This window comes from Melopsittacus undulatus, chromosome 2 (assembly GCF_012275295.1).
Source record: "Melopsittacus undulatus isolate bMelUnd1 chromosome 2, bMelUnd1.mat.Z, whole genome shotgun sequence".
Classification (NCBI taxonomy): Eukaryota; Metazoa; Chordata; class Aves; order Psittaciformes; family Psittaculidae; genus Melopsittacus; species Melopsittacus undulatus.
Genome location: NC_047528.1, coordinates 27,388,219 through 27,410,696, shown reverse-complemented (window position 1 = coordinate 27,410,696; position 22,478 = coordinate 27,388,219). Strand labels below are relative to the sequence as shown.

Here is a 22,478-nt window from a genome sequence, read left to right as displayed (position 1 = left end):
TGGAAGAGCATTTGCAAAGATTTAAATACAGCCCTGGAAGCTCATCTCCACCATCAACGTACCCATGGAGAGAGGGCAATTCACCTGACACATAGCAAGGATGGCAAAGCCATAGCTGCAGAATCACAGGCACCTTTCAAGCAGTTCAAGAGGTTTTCTTCCATTGCAGCTCTCACATAATTAAAGCAGTACTAATTAGGGGGCTGCTGGACAGTGCAAGTCTGAAACCTCCAATCTATCCCTGAGCATCCCTCTTTATGGGGTCACTCATGCCTGAGGTGAGGGATGTTGTCCATCCCTTCCAGCTATGGAGTACAATGGAAGACCAGTCTCCTGCCTAAGGCTGTTCTTGATGCACACCTCCTCCCAGCACATGCTGGGCAGGAGCTGGGCTTGCTTGTACACCATCCTGAGCTTAAAATCAGTGCTGAATCAGCACTGGGAGCCTGGAAAGGACATTTCTGGAGGTAGAAAAGAACTGTGAAAGCTTTAAAGTGAAGTTGCTATTTAATAGTTACATGAATCAGCTGCAGCTCACTTACCACAGCCTCATATATGTGATTGGGAAACATCTCCTCAAAAAGTATGAAACTCCATACTGGAACAGTATCCAAAGTTTCAGAGATGACTGCATTAGTGTACTTTATTCATTCTTGTATAACATACTTCAAACTTTGATGCGGAGTTCTGCTAACTAATATCTAGTCAAAGACAAAAACTCCTAAGTCAAGCCATGAAGACTAAGCAGTTTCAGAATCTTCAAAATAAGTTCTTGGATTTTTTATAGTATTTGATAGCAGCTTTTTATTGGTTACAAAACCTAAGCCCATATACAAAATTAGGAACACATTTAGATGCCTCTTTGAAAGAACGTTTTAGTCTATTTTAACTGATAGTTTAAAAAAATAATAAAAACAATGCAATTTTAAACACTGTTCTGAAAACGTAAAAGTGCAGCAATATACTTTGTTTCCTTTATTAACTATGAAATGGTGCAATCCCAATCAAAAGCTGATAAGGTCACAACAGAAAGAACTGAGCAAATGCTTTGTCCTGCCTTACCCAGTTCTCTGATGTTCACTTTTAATGTAATGCATTGAGTGCAAGAAAAGGATCAAATCTTCACAGTAGTGGAAAACTGTTGTTTCAGTATCAATTTGTATGTCATCTCCAGGATAAGCTAGTGCAGGCGGAACAGGGTATCCGTCAGTCTATATGGCATACAGGGAGACTAAATTGAATTAGAAGGGGGGAAATATTTGTTCACGTTAACATCTGCTGAAACTCTAATTTCACAAAAACTTTGTGACCTTACCTAACTTTGACTTTTTATTGTTTAGTTTTTTAGCAAACACCACACAGTTTCAAGATTTTTAGACTATAGTGTGTGAATAGGATGCAGTTACCATATGAAGCTTCAACTCAACTTTTGGGAAAAGAAAAAAGGCACAATGAACTTCAACTCAATTTTATGTGCACGAGAGTTGAAAAATCTGAGCCACCTTAAAGAGAAATTGATTCTAAAATTTATAAAACCTATAAATAATCAGAGGCCAAACCACTATATTAAAACAGATTATCTAGCAAGTAAAAATCTTGCAGTTTAAACATACGCTTGTATCCAGTTGAGATACAAGACAACTCACTCTTTAAAGTGGCTCCACCTTGGCAGATATATATTTAATGAATGCACACCTGCTATGCGTTGTTCATCAGTGGAAAAACAGCTGATCCACAAAGCTCTGATGGCATCTGTCCTTATCTTCATCACAGTAAATACAACCCACATCCAATAACTAAATTAGTTTAGATTTTTCTATCCCTTCACATCAATGCATTGGGAAATTACACCCAGTAAACAACAGCAACAAAACCAGTTTGTGTGACAGCTTAGAGAATTTCAAAGTTATCAATCTCCATCCCAGCAATACCAAAATCCCTTTGAAAATGACTGGGTCAGACGATTTTCCAAAAGCAATGACCTTACATACCTTATGTAAAGTTATTTAATGTGCGCTGCACATCAGGTTGATGCTGAATAGCGGCAGCTTCCATACAGCCTCACACGTCAACCAGTTTGTATCTTTTTTTAATCATGTGAATAAGATTTGAGACTAACTTCTGAATTACTCTTCCGATACTCCAAGAATGAAGCTTTTATGACGCTTCTAAGTAGTTGCTGGTTTGTTGCCAACCACATCATCATAAGCACTGATTACTAAGTAAAAAATAGTTTAAGACTAAATTACAGTAAACATGAAAGCTCCACAGTTTAAACCCAATATAAATCAACCATATCCAATTATCAATTTAAAACAAAATATATTGACTACTGAAAGTTGAAAGCAAGATTCTTTTTAACTAATACATTTTTGGACAGATTTTTTTTTTTCTACAGTCTGGGACTCTTGCTTTCAGCTTAAACAGAAGTTCAAGTCCATAACAGGTTGTAGCTCAGGTAAAATACCATGCACAGCATTTGATTACTTCAAAACAGCAGGAACACACAGGCTGAAGTGAGTGGTCAAATAGGGCTCGCTGTTCTCAAAAATTAGGTATAATGGCAAAAGCTTTACCAGTCCAAATCTACAGTTCGTTCTCCAACCCTGGTTTCTGAGGCAGTTAATGAACACACATCAATTACTGATAGCTGTAGTAGTTTTTTTGTTTTAAACTTAAGTGTTTAAATCAATTGCCAAGTGTTTGTTTTTGTTTTAGTTACTTTTATTTCAGTTTCACCAATGAAATTCATTTGGCTTGCATTTTTGAATCTATTCTTCCACATAAAGTATATGAAAATATGTTTGTGGAGGACGATGATGGAGGCTCAGAGAAACTGTGCCCCTGTAAAGTCTTCCAAAATGTATGCATCATACCAAAGTGTCTTGATCCACAGCGCACCGTTTTCCAAAGAAGCTACTTTTCCGTGGAAAGCCAATGTGCCACCACTATGGAATATTCTTAATGAAACTGCAGACTGCGGTTTTCAGCATGTGGCACCAGGAAAAAGGCAAAAAAAGGTGGTTGGGACTGTTAAAAAGAATTCTGGAACAGTTTAAGAGATCATGCATATGCATTTACAGTCCATGTGATAGTGATGTTTGGCAACTGCAAAGTGACCGATACATGGCTTGCTTTAGAAGCATCAAAACGAAGAGGCATGTGTGTCTTGGAGCCTTTTGTTTCTTCACTTGGTAGCCATCTGGTGGTGCTTCATTCTGGTGTGGGACAGAGAAGCTGCACTTTTTTCGACTTAAAAATTAAATTCTTTTGTTTGAAGGTTGGCTGTTGGGTCAAAGTTGTAAGTACCTCCTTGAGTGGCTTCAGGAATGAGACTGGGATCTTCATCGATCTATAAAATACAACAAACACACATGAGAGGCCAGTTCCCTGCACAGTTCAGTACACGTAGAAGACATTCACAAATGCCAATCTTCTCCTTTTCTTTTCTTTTCTAATATTATTGCAATAAAATTATATCAGTTTTCCAAATCCCATTTCTCAGATATGTTGAAAAAGAACAACATATCTAATCTGTTCTAATACCATTAGGGAAACAAAAAATTGTAACTGTTAGAGACAGGTTGCTGTTTGGTCAAAACAGTTACTATTTTAGCTGTGTGATTCAATTTTCAATGCCAATTTTTAGTACTTCTGGAGTTGGCTGATCACTGGTTGTGAATTCCAAAATCAGTTTTGTACTTTCTCCTGTTATTTTTTTTCAACATGAAAATAATCTCTATCAGCAGCTGACAGAAACACTTATATAAAGCTTAAAAGAGTACTCAGTAGCTCCTGTAAGAATCTGATGGATTCTTACACATTTCAGAGCAGTTTTATATAGCTCTCACAAGCCAATCTGATTCTTTTTAGAATCCAAAAGTACATCATTACTCTATGTACACAGAATGAAAGGCATCAGTATCCAACTTCACCCAACTTCCTCAGAGCTGTTAGAATGTAGGTATTTACCACCTCTAGGAACAGCAAATAACCCAACACTCCAAACATGCCACCTCTGCAAACCAGGCTGCAGGAACCACTTGTGTCAAACCAACCATGTGTCATTCTGAAGAAGGTTAAGAGCCTTTTGGGGGGGGGGGGGATCAAAGCTTTCTGAGATCTGACCATGGAGTAGTCCAGTCAGAAATGACTCATCTAAAATCTTTGTTTCTCTTTATTTTGGGAGACAATACCTAAATTGGAGGGTGAAATTAAGGCCTTTGGTGACCGCAACAATCTGCATGAGCAAGGGTGGGGCATGTCATGCCCAAATGAAGATCAAATCTGGTTTCAGAATGCTTTGCAAAATGTTTGCCAGTTGATAAATTTGCACTTCTGCCTTCTGCAAGAGCACTGCAAAATAATGTTACCTAAGTTCACATGCCTTTAACACAATAAACTGAAGTCAGGAAGCCATTAGTGCTGGTCCTTTACAAAGCTGTGCACTTTACGGCAAAGGAACAGATGGGATTAAAAGTGAAGGGATATGTAGTAGCCAGCAAAATCTAATGAGAATACAGAAGATCCCGAAGTGACAGAAGGCAGGAATATTCATGGGCAGTCAATCTTGACACTGCCAAGCAGGATAACATAACCAGGCTCTTACCAACCTAAGGCAATTTGGATTTTCTTTTTTTCCCCTTTTTGCTAATCCTCAAATGATATGGGTTATTTTCCTACTTGTAATTACCACCTGAAAATTTGTCTGGTTTTATGTTTGAACTCCTATCTTCCAGTCATGGAATTTCTACCATTTTAAGTTTTAAAAGCCCCAGAAAACATGGTAAAAGTATAAACAATAATCTGAAGACTTGCTCCTGAGTAAAGGAGCTAAATTCAGCAGATCAAGCACAAATTAAGCTGCATTCAAGTAAGAAGGAAATGCACAAAAGGGAGCACTAACTCTCTTTAGTGTTTAAAAGAGATATTCTTTGACCCTCCCCCACTAGACTCTTTGGCTTTAGCTACAGAAATCCTGGAGTTATTCTGGAGACTATTAGACACTGCTCACAGAATCATTACAAGCACAGGGAGCTTTTCGCATATCTCAACTTCTGGTGACTAACTTTGCAATCCCATGATGGGCTCAAGAGCTGAAAATTAACAAGTCCTAAAGTTAGAGCTGGTATCTGGAGAGTTCAATTTAAGAGGAACTGAGGACATAGCTCTGCTAGGCTGCAGAACAGCAGACACCAGGGATGGCCTTTGTAATTATTATTTGTCTTCAAATTGCTTGTTGAAATGCTTCTGAGGCACTCACAGCCAGCCTAGCAGGAAGAGCTAGAACCCAAAGGCTCAAAACACCTAACCAGGCTGCAACAAAATATCAAATGGTCTAGATCAATCAGTTGCAGAAAGTGTTAACAGTTTTGATGACTCTTTTCAATGCAGAATCCAGACTGAGCAATTACAGACATGAAATACAGTAATCTGAAACCTGAAACTAAGGATCCACCCCTCCCTCCAGACTGATGTATAAGAAAGTAAAAAGGAGAGCCAAAGAACGGTTTAGATTCTAATCTCAAGAAATTACATGTCAATTTATATGTCAGTGTGACAAAATTAGGTCAGTAACAATCAATTTATTAGGTGAAACCAGAGCAGTCATCTTGATGCTGTTAAAGAAAATTCTGGGTATCGAGAAACTGTTCAACGACTTGCAATTAACAGAAGCTGCGCTGAAAAAGGAGCAGGAAAACTGACTTCCCAGACATTCCCTATGTTCATGGCAATTGGAACTGAGGAACAATGACAGTGTACTTACTAAGCTAACAGCACAGCGCATACACTCGTCAGTCTTTAGCATACTTACATCATCGCCAGAGAAATACTGATCTATGATTTCAAACGCTAGTTTATAAATGTCTTCATTCTCATGCTGTTGCAAGGCTTCGATTTTCTCTAACCCTGAATAAAAAGAAAATGGAAAAGAGTTTTATAAGTTTGAACTGGAGTTACTGACTACTTTGAAAAAAAAAAAAGAAAAATAATGAAACATTACTACTGAAACATACTAGAAAATATGCAGGTAGATTTGCAAATACTATCTACAAAGTTGCTATCTTTATCTCTTAAGAGAAAAGAGAAGTAGTTTGGGAACTTATGTATACCACGGAATATCTCATTTTATGAATAAGGGACAATGGAATCTTCTCTTTTGAGATAAAACTCTCAGTATTTAAGACTCATGCATACTACACAGCTTTTGTTTCAGTCATTGTGCTTTCTGTACACCATCAAAAGAAAGTGGTTACTTTTGTGTGTTGCACGAGTTTAAAGCAACAAGGCAACAAAACCCCAAACTAGGAGCAACTTAAAACACTAGTCCCATTCTCAAACAAGATATGAAACAATACGAGGGAAAAGCTCCCAGTGTAGTAAGTTCTTCAATAGCCCTTTACTGTTATCTTACTGTAATACATTAATTAGCATGTGCTAAAACCTGGATTGCAGTATCAAGATGGCTCCTCATCCTGACTTGGTTTGTAATGAAATGATCCTAACAACTGCTCCCAAGGCAGTGAACTAAAGCAAGAATTGTGTTTTACCACAGAACAAAAGTATATGCAATAATGAAATTAAAAGAAGTACAATTCTCATTTAAACCTAAAGAATATTCAAGCTACAGAAAGCTCCTTCAACAGTTCTTCCAACATGATGATCTCTAAACCAAACCAAACAGTCTCACTTACTTATTCAAATAGCTATGGTAAAAAAATGCTGTAGTAAACATGACCAGCAGCAAGGGGAAGACAGAATAATATCCACCAAATTAAAGTTTTTAAAAGCCTAGTAAGTACTAACCTCCACACTCTTCTATAATTTCAGCTATTGTGCTGGCCTCATCACCAGCCATTATCAGGACGTTTTTCAGACCATCCAGCACCACCTGTACCACTTGAGAATCCTTTACTGAGAGTAGATTGCAGAATGGTGGGATTACGTTTTGCTGTACAAGGTATTCAACCTAAATAATGAACAAAAAAGTGCTTTCAACATTTGTGTTTCTTGCAAATGGCTGCATGTGCAACATTTTAGAGACAATTCAGAATCCTACTACACATACCTGATCTTTTCTCCCACTTATTGTCAAATTGCTAATTGCCCAAGCAGCCTCCTTTTGTGTTCCGAAATCCCCCTGAAAAATAAAGTTAATAGCTCATTAAAATCAGCATGGAAACATCTGTCAAGATTATTATTAAAAATCACAGACTCCTCATGTCAGCTTTATAAAAAGAGGATGACAACTCGCATAGCTGATAGTTTGACTGACCTTAGCCAGCTGGTGTATGATCATAGGGATTAGACCAGCATCTATTACAGCCTGAACTTGTTGCTGGTTTCCTGCTGTGATATTGGAAAGGAACCAAACTGCTTCCTACAATTGGACAAAACAAAAAAGCAAAACACTTTTAGAAACCAGTCAACAGATTAAAAAAAAACATACCAAAAAGACCAAACCCAACCAAACTATACAAAACAACCTCAAAACCTAAAATCATACCATGACCAATCACTAAACAGAACCTGCAGGTTTCCTCCTTGAACAGCATTTCTGGCACACAAACTTTTATTGCACTGTGAAAACCAAACATGCAGAGGATTAATCTAAAATAGACATGATTAATTTATGGGGCCAGATTATTACTTACAAGGAATGCCTCCATACATCAAAAACAATACTGACTTCAGCCCTACATCCACTTTGCACTGCTGGAGTTACAGTCATGTTTTAAACTTTCAGTCACTTTTGCAAAGGAAGCAGGAAAACTGGTAAAACCTCATATATAAAACCTTTACCCTACTACCGACAGCCCAGTAGTAACTTTCTGTGCTGGTACAAACACCACTAAATCCCACTGTCATTTCTTCCTGAAACACAAAGGGGAGATCACAAAGCTTATTCAAGTATCAGATAGGATGCTCAGTCCTGAGACTTCACCCAGCAGTTATCTCCTTCAGGTGGTTCATCAATAATGCTAGCACCTATCTAACAGCAGCTCCAAACCTCTGGCTACAAAGGGGGATACCTGTCAAAGCAATCCAGAACATCTTAAAAAGGCCCTAATCTTAAATAAAACACAACCAGATGTGGCAAATAGCCAATTATGAAAAAAAACCATAATGGGCTCCAATTTTTAGGGATGTGCATCCTGCTTTTATTTGTATTTGCACCTCACAACAAACTTAAAACTTCTAGACTCCCCTTATATGAAACTAATTCCTTGGCAGTCAAAAGAGCTCTTCATTCTTCTTTTGTGAGAGCTACAAGGGCAGGCAGAAATGAATCACAGCAGTTTGAACTTTCAAAGATAAATCCTTTAGGCCTCCTGACACTTGATGGGGCCTGAAGAAATAAATTCCTTGTGAACAGATTCCCCCTCAATGGTACACTAAGCGGAAGAATCAACATGAGCTAAACAAAACCAGCCTCCTCTTCAGCCAGCCCCATCTGTGTAGTGGAAGATGGCACAATGAAAAATAAACAAATGCAAGTAACACGAACTACAGCTGTGGAAAAGAGGGCACTGATCACTTTCTTTCATCAAATTCCCCCTATTCCATCCAGTCCCTGCAGCAGTGAAGTTACCTCTGCCAAAAGGAAGGAGAGGAAATGCAGGGAGAGTTTCAGAAAAGGCCAGTGGCACTCCCTACTTCCTTGAACGTGAACATGGACAAGAGAACAAACTCCACTATGAAATGGTACAGTGGAAAAACTGGATCAGTCTTATTAAACTGGATTTAACCAAGAGTAACACTTTTAGTTATGAAAAACTGTAATGCAACTATAAAACAAAAAAAGTATCACACTTCAAAGCAAAAAACATCAGTCCTCTCAGAAAGCACTAGGCATCAACACTAATTCATGGATGCTCACTATGGCTGTTTGGCTTTAGTCCTAATGAAGCCAGGTGCTTCATTAGGACTAAATAGTTCACATGCTGGAAATAACAGCTGTAAGAAATCCTTCTGTAATTCTACAGTTTTATTTCTTAAACAGAAAGATCAAGTTAGGAAGAAACAAATCATACCTTGTTTATCTTCTCTTTTGGATGCGTCAGGAGATTTGGGAAATAAGACAAAACATCACAATTGAGAACAACTTGTGTCTGTTCATCAGTACCAGTTACTATGTTGCCTACTGCTCTCAGTGCTGCTGTCTGAATATCCAAAGTGGGAAGGAAAAAAAATTGCATGTTAAAGACATTGCTGTTACTTATGCCAAAACAAAGATCATTTGAAGATGTCTCTATAAATACACTTTGTAAGATACAATTTAGCACTTCATCCTCTGAGCTACATCCCCAAACTGAGTACTGTTTCATCAAAATAGAAGTACACAGTACAGCATTTTACTGAATAGATGCAATAGAGCTCAACTCAACAAGTGTAAGTAAACATTATAAATTAAAAGGATATTAAACAATTAGAAAAGTTAATTCATCATGTATTTGATCTGAGTTACAATTACATGAACTGCTTCTATGCTTTGACTATGTTTGCTAAGGCTGCTTACTTCTCCACTCAGCTCTTCACTACAGATTAAAAAACCCACAACTACTTTTCTTCTTATGGACTCTCAGTTGTGTTTCAGAAACGGACTGTATATAGAATCATAGAATAGTTAGTGTTGGAAAGGACCTTAAGATCACCTAGTTTCAACACTCCTGCCACGGGCAGGGACACCTCACCCTAGGCCACGTTGCCCAAAGCTCTGTCCAACCTTGCCTTAAACACTGCTAGGGAAATGCTTTACAAGTGACAGAATAGTGGAGAGACTCCTTTTCTTTGAGTGAACTCTGGTCTGACATATTTCAAGACAGCTAAGTCTCATCCAAAGTACAAACTGAACAAACATGACAAATGCACACACATAACCACCCCCCCCAATTGCAACTGTTCATTTATAAAAAACAAGCACATGTTTCCCTTTGTCTTTGAAATCAATCAAACAAGCTCAGTTAAGCTACTTTTTACAGCTAATTAGAAATTTACTCTACTAAAAGGACTCAGCATCTGTGAACATTCAAAAGGTCCCAAAATACTAATTTCTGTGAGCTCTTCAGACAGAGTATGCACAACCATGTGTGCAGCAACAGAAAAGAGCATCTGTGACTTATTCTGGAAAATGTAAAATCTGTTGTTGCTAAATATTTCAGGACTACAAAAGGAAGGCACCCCTGACAGTCACACACTGCAAGCTAATGTTTAACTTGTCACTTCACTAAAATTAGACTATAGTATTAAAATACTCACTATATTAGAACTGTTTTGTTCAAGTTGTCTTTCATTTTAATAATCTTTTTTCCCTAGTGTAGATAACTCTTTTTATTCAGTTTTACCTGTAACAGATGTAGCTATAAATGTTCATCTCAGTACTCCACTAATAGATACTTTAAGGCACACTTTCTTAGAAAACACCTTACAGAAGACTATTCAATAGCAACTGAACCAGACTTACTTGAACTTTAACCTCCTGATGACTCAGAAGAGGAACTAGAAAAGGTACAACTCCTGAATCAATCACCATTTGTATCTGTTCATTTCCACCATCTGTTAAGTAGGACAAAGCCCAAACAGTGTCCACAAGAATCTACAAATTGGAAAGATCATGGTTTGTTTACATATTGAACAGTAAAATCCACATAACGGAGGCTTAATTCAGTGATCAACATTCCACGTGTTGGGGGGGAGGAGGAAGAGCATGCAATTTATTTACAGCAAAACCTCAAACATGATTACGATGAGACTTAACTAGTAAAATGTTAGATTATGTACAATTATGAAAACAGGGGTCACTTGTTCCATAATTTCTATATGTCCTCCCAATTTTTTTTTAATTCAATACCACATTTTGGTGCATAAAGTGCCAGCAGACATCATCTCACAAAGGTAAACTGTTGGGCTTGATTTGCATTTCAAAGATAGACAGCCAGCTCAGATAAGTAGTCATGCTAGTAACTTTCTGAAGAAAATACTAACCCAGCCTCTTAGCATTACTATAATTTGTTACTGTGCGCTTTTGATTACAGAATACCTAAATTCTCTTAGTCCTTAATCCATCTATCTACATGTTAATATTTCTGATCCATAGTGCAGTTCTGAAGTGAAACTGCAAACTGTTCTGGATGTATGCCTTTTCCTGCCTTCGTACTAAGATTAAAATCCACAGCAAAGGAAAAGAGTTCTTATCCCAGCTAAAAGACTAGCAACTACTGTAAGGTGACAACTGTTCAAGCAAAGCAAAAACCCAGAGAAATGACTACCATGCAGGGCAATCTTAGTATATTGAAAAAAAAAAAAGACTAAGTCACTGATGACTTGATAAGGATGATTTGAGAGCCCTTAAGAAGAAGAAATGTACAAAAGATGCAGTAATTGAAAGGTAGTCCCTGACGTAGAAACAAAGCCAGCAGAAAGAGAGATATCAAATCACTTAGAGATGATGTTAGAAACTGCAGGAAGAGAAATCTGAACCCCACTGAGGACATCACCTGTTGAGGTATCTATTCTGCTTCTAAAACAAGATACTAATTTAAAATTCCCAGCTACTAAGACAGCTAAATACCATAGTGCTGAAATGCAGGAAGAACTTTCAAGTCCTGACCCACAGGCTTCTTCCACCCAGCTTGTGGGACTAGACTGCACAGACCTAATGCTTTCTCAATACAGCCTGCTGCTGCCCTCACCTGCTAATGCCACAGGAACAGCAGATTGTGCTGCAGTGGAGCCAGTATCCCAGCAGAAGCAGTGAAGGATGGTGCCTCACCAGTTTGCTGCCCCACAGCCCTGCTGGTGAGAAGAGCAGCAGCCGCCAGAAGCACTCACAGGACTGTTGGCTGACCTACCTGCATCACTGACTCATCTCCAAAGATAGGTTTGCTGCTCCAGTACAGAGAGGCTGGGACCAGACTGGTACCTCCAAACTAGCACCTGACTCTCAGGATCAAAAAGACGGGCACCCTAATTGAGATCAGTCAAAACCTGGCATCACATGGTCTCATATCTACTTCAAGAAGCTCTCACACAATCGTTGCTTGCAAAAGCTTTCAAATTTGGCTGGGGAAAAAAGCCTATGGGTTAGATGTATGTTTGGTTTTGCTACAAATTTCCATTCAAATTTTGTCCAAATTACAAACTGGAAAGTCACCATTTGCTATCTCCCACTCACATTACACTGGGAAAACCCTGGCAAAATTCCAGATTAAACTGTTTGCAAATATTTTGTGGAGCCAAGCCCACTTCACCATTAAAAGAGCAGCAGAAACACCACTACCACAGTGTGGAAGTAACCAAAGGCAGTTCCACCAATCTTATGCTTTATCCCTAGACCTGCCACAAGGATTCAGTCCTGCTTCTCCAAGTTAAAGGATCACTATCGGGAGCAAGAGTCAAAGACACCACAAAGTCCTGACAGAAGGAGGAGAAGAGCAGCTCAGTATCCCTTATTTACACAGATCTTTGCTCCTGAAGTCCTAATATAAGACTTCAGGAGGTAAGTCCACCCCTCTAGGACTTTACTCAGAAAATGTATGTAAACTCATGGATCAGAAATGTGGGAAGTACTGAAGGTTTAGTATTAACACCCTGAAAAGTTGTCAAAGGTACCAAACCCAATAGTTTATTGCTGTTTATTGAAGTATATTTTCGTATGTGATTTCCTTAGCTAAACAGATTGCAAAGTCAGGCACCCAACAGGTTACAAAAGTCAGATTTATCTGTATGATCACAATGTTTGTTTGGACTGATAGGTGGAATAATATATATATTTTTTCTACACATGCATTACATATTGTCTATGTAAAATTATAGACTGGGTCAGAATTAAAGTGAAGCTGATGGTAAAGCTGGCACTTTACATTTTTTGTGCTCAATTCCACAAAATAGGGGCTCTTAAAATGTATTTGCTAGTGTGAAGGATAAAACTCCCACATTTTTAGAAAATATATTTCAGGAATTGTATTTGCATTTTCCTTTTCATGCTCTGAATGACTACAATTATATTATTCTTCATATTAAATAGTGCATTTACTACTTAATTATACATAAATTAACACAAAAAAACAAGTTTGCCACTTAAACGCAATCTTGCAGAATTCTCTCTCTAGAGAAATGAAGAATCTAGATAGCTAAAACTTTGTAAATTACTTACATTTATATCTGTATGGTAAATGAGAACACACAATGCTGGCAAAATCTGAAAAGAAGTTCATCAGTCATTACGGTAGAATAAAACTGGCTGTACAATCATACATCCAAATGCTGCAGTCACAAAGCTTAGCTTGAGACTGCATTACCATACTGCATTCACAAACTTTCAGCACGTCATTTCCTCAAAGTATGTATAAAAATGTACATATATCTAATACTTAAAATTTGTAAAAATACAATACAGTATTGTATTTCAAAGACACAGAGGGAAAAGAAACAAAGAATAGAGATAAGACATCCGCTGCTGTTTTAAAAGCTTTGTTACCACAGAATATAATGAAACTCATTACTCTTACATCAATAAATAAGACCCTCTTGGACTAAAGTAAAATTGTATTTTTGTATTCATGTTTGGAGAAAACGTAAAACTGAGACATCATAAGATTACTTAGAACAGGGGTTTCTATTTGGTGAAACTTGTAAAAGTTTCCCTGCTTCATTTCCAAAACTTCATTGAATATTATAGTTCACATGGCTGTATCTACACACTAGAGTTTATCTGAAAAAGAACTTCATGTACATTACAACTCTAGCTCTAGTCGAACAGCATCACTTTACTAGCTGTGCCTGCTCTATAAACACTGCATTTGCTCTGTTCACCAGTTTAAAAGGACTTTCAGATGCTTCTCAAGTGGGGACTTGACACTGCATGTTCACAGCTAACTGAAACACAAACTACACTACATTCACTAATTCATTTTCAGTAAGAATATTTCTATGAACAGAATCACATTTGTAGCCTTTTTATGATAAAAACACGAAATGCTGAGTAATGCACTTTCTAGTGTTATTTTTTTTGTTGTGTCCATTTTAATATATGGCTTATCAGTCTTTAGCCTTACTGTTTCAGATGTTACAAATACCTTTATTACAGCCTTAGTAAAAAGCATTAAATTGGTCAGATTAGTTTCTTTAACAATTGGTAAATGGCACAAAACACTTGCAAAAAACATGCATAAATTTATAGTATGACAATGTAAAACATTTTCCTCTAGCCCAGAGTATAAAAAATTATCTGTCCCATAATTCTTTACCTCCTGAACTGTCTCCATAGGCGGTGGGGGATCCTTATTCCTGCAGAGATTTACAATGACCCATGTGACGTTCCGAAGGAAGGTGATGGGAATGGAGGGATTGATGAAGGACAGAAGAGGTTTGACAACTCCCAGTGATATGACATAATCTCTACACTGAGGACCATCACCTACAGAAATGAAAATTGTTGTAAAATAAATTACATTAAAAATGGAAAATCTTGAAATGTATGCAATGACATGTTGGGATACTGAAATTCTATGTTTCCTCACCAGTAGTCTACTACTAAACGGTCATAGAATCATAGAATAGTTAGGGTTGGAAAGGACCTTAAGATCATCTAGTTCCAACCCCCCTGCCATGGGCAGGGACACCATGTTCAATTACATATACATAGGTACAGATACGTATGTATATTTTACAAGATACAAAGTTTATCCTGTTAATATTTGTGTATATCATTCTTTAGAAAGATATCATTCTTTAGAAAAATGCACTGTACATGAGTAATTCTGGCCACATGAAAAATTATATTAAGCCACAGAATTTAGAGGAAACATAGTCTCATATGATAATGCCAATGTTCAAAAGTCAAATTCTAAAAAGAAACGCTCCCTGAATTCAAATCATTATAATGACAAGAGTTACCTATAATATTTCCGAGAGCCCAGACAGCTTGCTCGCAAACATTCTGGTGTGGTGAATGAAGTAGTCTCAAGAAAAGGGGTACTGCATCTGCAGAATGCAAAGATTGCATTTGTTTTTATTGGAACATGGTATATGCACAATAATTTCATTGATTAATACAAACCACTTTCCCTATCATGCCTTATACATGTTTCTATCATGAAGAGCATACAAAACCTCAGTTAAACATTTCTATCGTATCTATAGAGAGGGGAAAAAAGATTTGAGAACAAGCCACTGTTAAACAGTGTTCCCCACATTTAAAGATTTTCACATATTTCTGAGTGATAGGCAAGAGCCTCAGGTATGTAGGTGATAGGTTTCATGTCCTGGTAATTCAGATTTCCTAGTTACCCGATATCACAATACATACCTAAAATAATGGCAAGCCTACTTGTGCAAATGTGCTTCAAATCTTGACTTTTAGAAAATAGCTTCCTCCCAGGAGGTGGCTATAGTTAGTTTCCATATGCAGTGAAGATTTACATCCATCTGCCAGTCCTAAGACACGTTTTAATTTGCTCTTATATAATGCAGGCAACATACCAGATTAAGGGAAGTGTTACTGATTTTAAGTATCAGCGTCTGCTAAATTAAATACGTTTAATAGAGCTAAGAAACCATCCCGCTACTATTCCCATTGACTACTTGCTTCAAACAAGCCATACTGCTTGCAAGACACCCATTCTTGCAGCAATTTTTAAACTTTATTTATGATCATATTTGTCCTATAGTCTTTCTGAGCGAAGTAAACAGATCAATTTATATACTGTTGAAGGAAATAAGTTCTTCTTGTATGAAGAGCTTCACAAGTTTTAAAAAATTATAACACAATATGTGAGCAACTGTGAATCAATATCCTGTTGGTAATGCAAGTGATAATAAGCCAAAAACTCCTGATGTATTTTCCTGAAAAACAGAGTAATGCACTATAAAGGTAACCTGAAATTCCTTCCCTAGCCTAGATGAGTAATTCAGCTATTGCCTGTAACTGACCAGTTAGGAGGGCCAGGAGCACACTGTTGCTCAAGAACACTCTCTGTTCTTTTAACAATCATCCTGCTTCCATCAGCTCAAGTGGAATAGTCCAGCTTCTTTCTTAGCGATTATCAAGATTATACTTCAGTCATATGTGCATTCAACATATTTCAGAGAAGAGGGTCAAGTATGTAGTTTTTATTAGATTACAAACCTGGTATGCTTTCAAAAGCAGGAATGAAGTTATTTCATATCAGCACTCAGGCAGGGGGATGGTCTGAGATAGCAGGAGCTGCATGCTATCTGATCTACTGCTCTCATAAAATTAATTACTTCTGCTCCAAACTGTCTTCTGATGAGATTTATTCTGTGTACATAGTATTTTTCTTTTGCTGGGCCTTCCAACTGCCATCTGTCCCTCTTGACTGCAGGAGGGCACTTTCTTTTGTATTTAAGCTGCACTAGCCTCTTCTATAGCTGCAAGGGTCTATTGCTTTGTTTCATCAATCCATCCCTTACCTAATAGCAGTTGGAAAGGCCGTTTTCCCTTAGTCATCTCCTAGCCAAAGAAGCAAGACTTTAAGACTAAACTTCTTCCACTTTCTCTTAAGGAGTAAAGCTGGCAAAGAACTTTTTGCTTCTTTAAAGTAATGTTACCCATTTTCTTATTTTCTAGCACTAGCTAAACAGAATTTGGGAGAGAGATGTCTCAGCCTAAACTTTAAGCAACGATTCAGGTGACAGCAACTCTCTTTTTCATTCTAATTTGAGGTTTTACTATTTTTTTCTAGATTTTTTTTTCTGCAAAGCTAAATACTCAAAACAGCCTTTTCATTAGATTCATTCATTTAAATATGATAACATTGGAAGGAAACAATGAACAGGTAGGGAAGGATGAAAAAACTTGGGATTAGATTTTCAAAGACATTTAGATGCCAGAAAAGCAATCTAAAACCAGGTGCGTAAATCACATCAGGATTTTTTGAAATCAATTTCTGATGTTGAATTTTTTTTCTTTTTAAAGCCTTTGGATTTTAACCAAAGCGCCTTTTGATAAGCATTCTTATTGCTCCAATAGCTTAACTACACAGAATCTTAAAATTAGTGAGATATTTTATTAGCAATTAAAACATACAAAACAGCATTTTGATTTGAAAGGCAAGTCCATATACCTAAAAAAAGTAAAATAATCAAGTCACCATTTTCCCATATAAAACCACCAAATATTAACGAGCCAAGACAATTTATATATTTGCTTATCTATTGTGTCACTGTTTAATGACAGAACGTTGTATTTAGCATAAAGGTGACTGTTTTAAGATAAGGATTCTGACACATAAAAGCTACATACATAATCCTGAAAAATTAATCTGAGTAATTTATCTTTCATTAACTTCAGAGTTTATTTCTTATCTCTTTTCATAATGGATATCTCACTGGCTGGTTAAACAAGAAACAAAGGCAGCACAACAAACTCAGTGTGTACAGGAGATACTAATCATATGGTCAAGCAAAGGATGGCAATTTTAACTTACATAATCTTACATAACTATATGTGCTTAACATCTTCATTAAGATTTACGAACGTATGTTTGAGGTAGAAAGCGTTATTTGTAGCATAATCCCATAGGGGATTTAACAGTGCATGATTTCAGAATCAACACAAGAATTAGAAAGGACTGTCGTTTTTTGTCATAATACAATATAATCTGTCAGTCTCTATTTTCTTTATTGGAAAATGAGGTCTGGGACCCTTACTATTAATTGTAAGTGACAAACAGATTAATCTTTAAGAGCATATGCAGAAATTTTTTGAGAAAGAGGACAGACATGCATTTATTATTTGAATGATTAACAAATGGCATTTGTTATCCAAATATCCTATTCTCCCTTTTCTGCACAACATCCACCACCCCTCAAAACAAACTGTAATACTTACTAGACTGTACGACAGCTTGAGTCTGCGCAGAAGTGCCTGATGCTATGTTAGTCAATGCCCATGCAGCTTCAAATTGTAATGAAGGACTGTAATGAAATAATTTTATAGTAATAAATTGAAACATGATCTGCAGATTATTTCATGGTCCATTTCAGATTACTAGCTGTATCCACTCTGAGACAGACACTCTACAGTTAAGCAGTGCCACTGGGCTAAAAGTTAAAGAAAAATCTAAACCTGGATATAGCAGGGAAAAAGCTGTAAGAATAAAAAGATTTTACATTCTATAATCTTTTGTAAACCACCCATCATTTTGACTTCGTATCGGTAATACAAAAATACCAAGTATACTGCCTTTATTTGGGAAGCACATAGCAATCAGTGAAGATGAACACTACTCCCTCCAGCCAACCAATTATCTCCCGTATGAAAGATATTTTAGCACCCCTCATAAAATTTATTTATGCCTCTCTATTGGGTAACAGAGCTCTTCACATCCAACTGATCCAAACAACACTCACGTTTAGTGAAGAAAGTGCAACTGCCTTGCTGCTGTTAGTTCTCAATACGTTAACCATTTCTGACCATAACTAATAAAAATTACAACCCAGATGAAGTGTAAGCTGGGACACTGGGATAAAGACATTTTCCTGCTCCATCACAGACAGGGGAAAGATCTAGTATCAGTATCAAATGACAGCATCATACCCGTATTAGAACTGACTTTATAAATGCAGATAAAATTAGTTGCTAGTAAGCTGGGGGAACATGTCTTCCAAGATGTCCATTAGCTGCTGCCTATGCAAACAGCAGTTTAGTAAAACAGTTTGCATGAAAACTGTTGTTCAAGCAAATGTTAATGGTTCAGGGTTCTAAAAACTATAGAAGAGCTTACAACTTATGGTGGTTAAAATAACAGTAAAGTGTCAGGCTTTGGGAGGAGCAGAGAATATTTACTGGTAGATCACTTTTTCATTTCCATGCTTTTCTGGGTCTCTTATCAATTACGTTTTATATAGTGTCATAGCACCTGCTTCCTTTTAGTTTTTTCTGTGCATTTTAAGGTTTTATTAGGGATGGGATTGGGAAAGAATTTGATAAGAGGGACCAAGATATGTAAATACAATGTGTAAAAACAAATAGTACCAGCCAGCAGCTATCTATAAACCTTTACACTCTAGGATCAAACACACTGAAATTCTAGTTTTAGGTCAGTCCTTCTTTTCTTCCCCTTCTGATAAGGATTCAGGCATAACATGAACAATATCTTTAACAATCTGTTATAGAAAGTCTTTGCAGAGTTTACCTCTACTAAATATTATATAGTAATCACAATTAAAAGAACTGATTAAGAAAATGTTTGAATTCAATTCTGAAAGGCTTATTAAACATTTACAAAGGTACATCACACAAAAACTAGACAAAATATTAAAATTAGAAGAAATTTCACAACACTAAACATCCTATGTCTAGAGCAGACAGGCATTCATGATCCATTTTAAAATGCTATCTGGTTTGAACATCACTGCCAGCTGCCTTCTAAGCAACTGTTTTGTTAAACAAGCTAGAAACAAAGCTACTCATACTTCGTTTTTTTGCAACCACCAAATTATACCCAAAATGCCAATTTGCAATTTTGAAGCTTTCAGCCTTTGTGGCTGCAGAAACAACCTTGAAATTGAAATACTATAAATATATTTATAGCTGGCTGAGACCAAAGATAGGCTAAAACATTTACCTCAAATGTGTTAATCCCCATTTATCTGAAGAAGAGGCTCATGGATTGTAGAACATGGCATTTTTATTACATGCCATTAAATCCGTGCAACTATATGCTCAATGTTCTCTACCTCCTTTACTGAAGCTCTTGTTTTCCAACAAAGAATCATAACAGGCAGCATTCTCATTCTGTTCTACCATCACATGAGGGAGCACAGAGCCAGACAGAAACCCAATTTGCAGTGAGAACAAAAGAAGCTGGAAACTTAAGCTAATGACCTTAATGAAAAAGATTACAAGTGTATTCTGGCAAAGAGAAGAGCTCTCTTTACAACCAGGCGTATTCTCAGCCTTCATACAAATACACACAATATGTCTGAGACAGGTTTCTTAAAACCTGTCCAAGAAAAAGTCCAAAATATTAAAAACAAGTGAGAAATGTAATAAATAGAAATTTAGTTATTTCTCCATTAGTTGGATATGCTCATGCAAGCTCTAAAAAATAAACTGACATTTCAGTGGCAGAATAAACACTCCTGGAGAATTTATGGTTTATCATCATGGAATGTGATTGACTATGTCAGATTATATGCTGCTATGAATCCGCAGTTTAATTTGAAGTAATGAGATATGGGTTTGGATGCAAATTTTTGGTAAAGGTGAACATTTGTAAAAGTATACTTACTTATCATCCCTTTCTAGGCATTTTACCAGGATTGGTAAAATTCCTGATTTTATTAAGTCATCGATAGGTGGATTTCTGTCACTGGATAGGAGTTTTCTGTGAAATTAGATGTAAAAGTAAAGTAAGTAACTTTCATCATGAGAAGTGTGTGGGAAATACATTTCTGTGCCTTTATTTATTTTTACCTTGCAGCTTGGACAGCACTCAGTTGGATCACTGGGTTGTCACTTGTGGCGTTCTGGAAAAAGAAAACACAGTAAACCCAAAAATGCACTGAACATGCACTTCTAATCAAAAAAAGAAACCAAAAAAATGGTTAATGGTAACATACCTGCAGGATAGCTTCTAGTGTTACATTTTGCTTGAAAAGAAAAAAAAAAAAAAAGAAGTTTTAGCAATTTTGTTGCTATAGTCTTTTTAAACATTTAATCTAAACAAACTAATTTTAACAGTGTATAAATTCCTAACTTTGCATAGCAGCTTCCCAGTATGTGAAGGGGGCCTACAAGGATGTTAGAGAGGGACTCTTCACTAGGGACTGTACTGATAGGACAAGGGGTAATATGTTAAAACAGGGGAAGTTTAGATTGGATATAGGGAAGAAGTTCTTTACTGTAAGGGTGGTGAGGCACTGGAATGGGTTGTCCAAGTTGTGAATGCTCCATCCCTGGCAGTGTTCAAGGCCAGGCTGGACAGAGGCTTGGGTGATATGGTTTAGTGTGAGGTGTCCCTGCCCATGGCAGGGGGGTTGGAACCAGATGATCTTAAGGTCCTTTCCAACCCTAACTATTTGATGATTCTATAATTGCAAGAATTACAGGACTAAAGTAAAACCAGAATACATTGTTCTGAGACACCACCAAAGTTTTAAAAATAATTTAAGAATCAAAGAACTTACTGCTTTGAAGTCAGCATCAACATCAGAATCTTCTAAACTTTCTTCTTGGGGAACATTTCTTTTTTTCAAAAGATGCTCATCTCTTTTGTTCTGGAAAGGCGTAACAAAAGATAAAGATACTTAATGCTTATTCGTACAGGGTGATGGTATAATGGCCCCTTTCTAAGTAACAGTTTATATGAGATTGTTTGGGGTTTCTTTTTAAGGCATTTGTAAATGTAAATAGAATTTGCAGTTTTTAACAGCTGTAAAAATTTAGCAGCTTGCTAATCATAAACAGAACTATGACAATCCATGACATCTGAATGAATTAAAATTCACAGTTTGGGGACCAATTTTCTAACAGACATTTACATTACACAAACATCTTTCCTGACATTAACATTTACCCACACATAACAAATTATTTTCCAGTGAAAGGCTAGTGTTCAGCTAAAAATGCTTCAAAGTTATCTGGTTACATGTATTTTCATCTTGTGTGTAAAGCTCCATGTACACTGAGACATGTAGTATTTTCCACTCACACTGTTAGCTTAGCTTAATTTCAGAATAAAAACAAAGCAACTTCCAGCCCTAGCTCCTTTAAGGAATAACTGAAGAAAAAATCACCTTTTCACTGGTAAAACACCTATTTAAAATTTCTAGCTTGATAATTAGAACATTTGAACATCCAAAGCCCTAATTTTGAAAGAAAGGAATAAAATCATCAATTTTAACAGCATCCAAATGCATCTTTTGACAAATTTAAAAAGTACTAAAAGTATTAAAAAAAAATTAAATAGTCTTTTCTAAATTTTAGACTATCTAGAGGTACAATAAAAAGCAGTAAGTGCAATGAAACATGATGATGCAGCATGCATAGCTGAAGACCTTCTTTTGGTTTTTGTTTGGTTGGTTTTGTTTGTTTTAATAAGCACATTAAGATTTCAAATGCTGATGAAGCAAAACACTGAAAAGGTGTAATAAACAGCTAGAACACCTAAAATAAATCTATTACACAACCAAGGAAAGCCAAGCTTTTCAGTCTTCAAGCACCTCCCTGACAACCAAGCAGTACTGACTACAGAGACTGTGTTATATCATGCCCTGCTTGCAATATATAAAAAAGCCTCTAAACAGAATCAAATTTTGAAGAAGTCCCCAACATTTCATGTTAGAAAAAACAGAAACTTCAGGTCCAAAATTTCTGGGACTTCCTTATGTTCCTTAGACATTTTAAAAATAATTCAAAACAACTTTTCCCTTGAATGCAGAAGGTGACATTCCACAAACTTAGCACAGTTTAATTTTTGTCAAGTCTAAGTACAAGTCTAAGAAACTAA

General features: G+C 36.7%; 1 protein-coding gene across 2 annotated transcripts in view; it reads right to left on the bottom strand.

Annotated features, from left to right (window-relative positions):
• Positions 1-616: 616 nt before the first annotated feature.
• KPNA3 (karyopherin subunit alpha 3) overlaps positions 617-22,478 on the bottom strand; it is a 53,340-nt gene continuing 31,478 nt past the window's right edge. For both annotated transcript variants that reach the window (XM_034072562.1, XM_031047683.2), the window contains exons 3-17: positions 21,157-21,246; positions 20,590-20,619; positions 20,444-20,496; positions 20,259-20,354; positions 17,855-17,940; positions 14,899-14,985; positions 14,250-14,419; positions 13,157-13,201; positions 10,466-10,597; positions 9,036-9,164; positions 7,277-7,381; positions 7,070-7,141; positions 6,808-6,970; positions 5,816-5,910; positions 617-3,352 (exon numbers count right to left, since the gene is read on the bottom strand). In XM_034072562.1, coding sequence (XP_033928453.1) covers positions 3,254-3,352; positions 5,816-5,910; positions 6,808-6,970; positions 7,070-7,141; positions 7,277-7,381; positions 9,036-9,164; positions 10,466-10,597; positions 13,157-13,201; positions 14,250-14,419; positions 14,899-14,985; positions 17,855-17,940; positions 20,259-20,354; positions 20,444-20,496; positions 20,590-20,619; positions 21,157-21,246 — 1,452 coding nt within the window. In that variant the 3' untranslated portion in view covers positions 617-3,253. The remainder of the gene's footprint in view (positions 3,353-5,815; positions 5,911-6,807; positions 6,971-7,069; positions 7,142-7,276; positions 7,382-9,035; positions 9,165-10,465; positions 10,598-13,156; positions 13,202-14,249; positions 14,420-14,898; positions 14,986-17,854; positions 17,941-20,258; positions 20,355-20,443; positions 20,497-20,589; positions 20,620-21,156; positions 21,247-22,478) is intronic.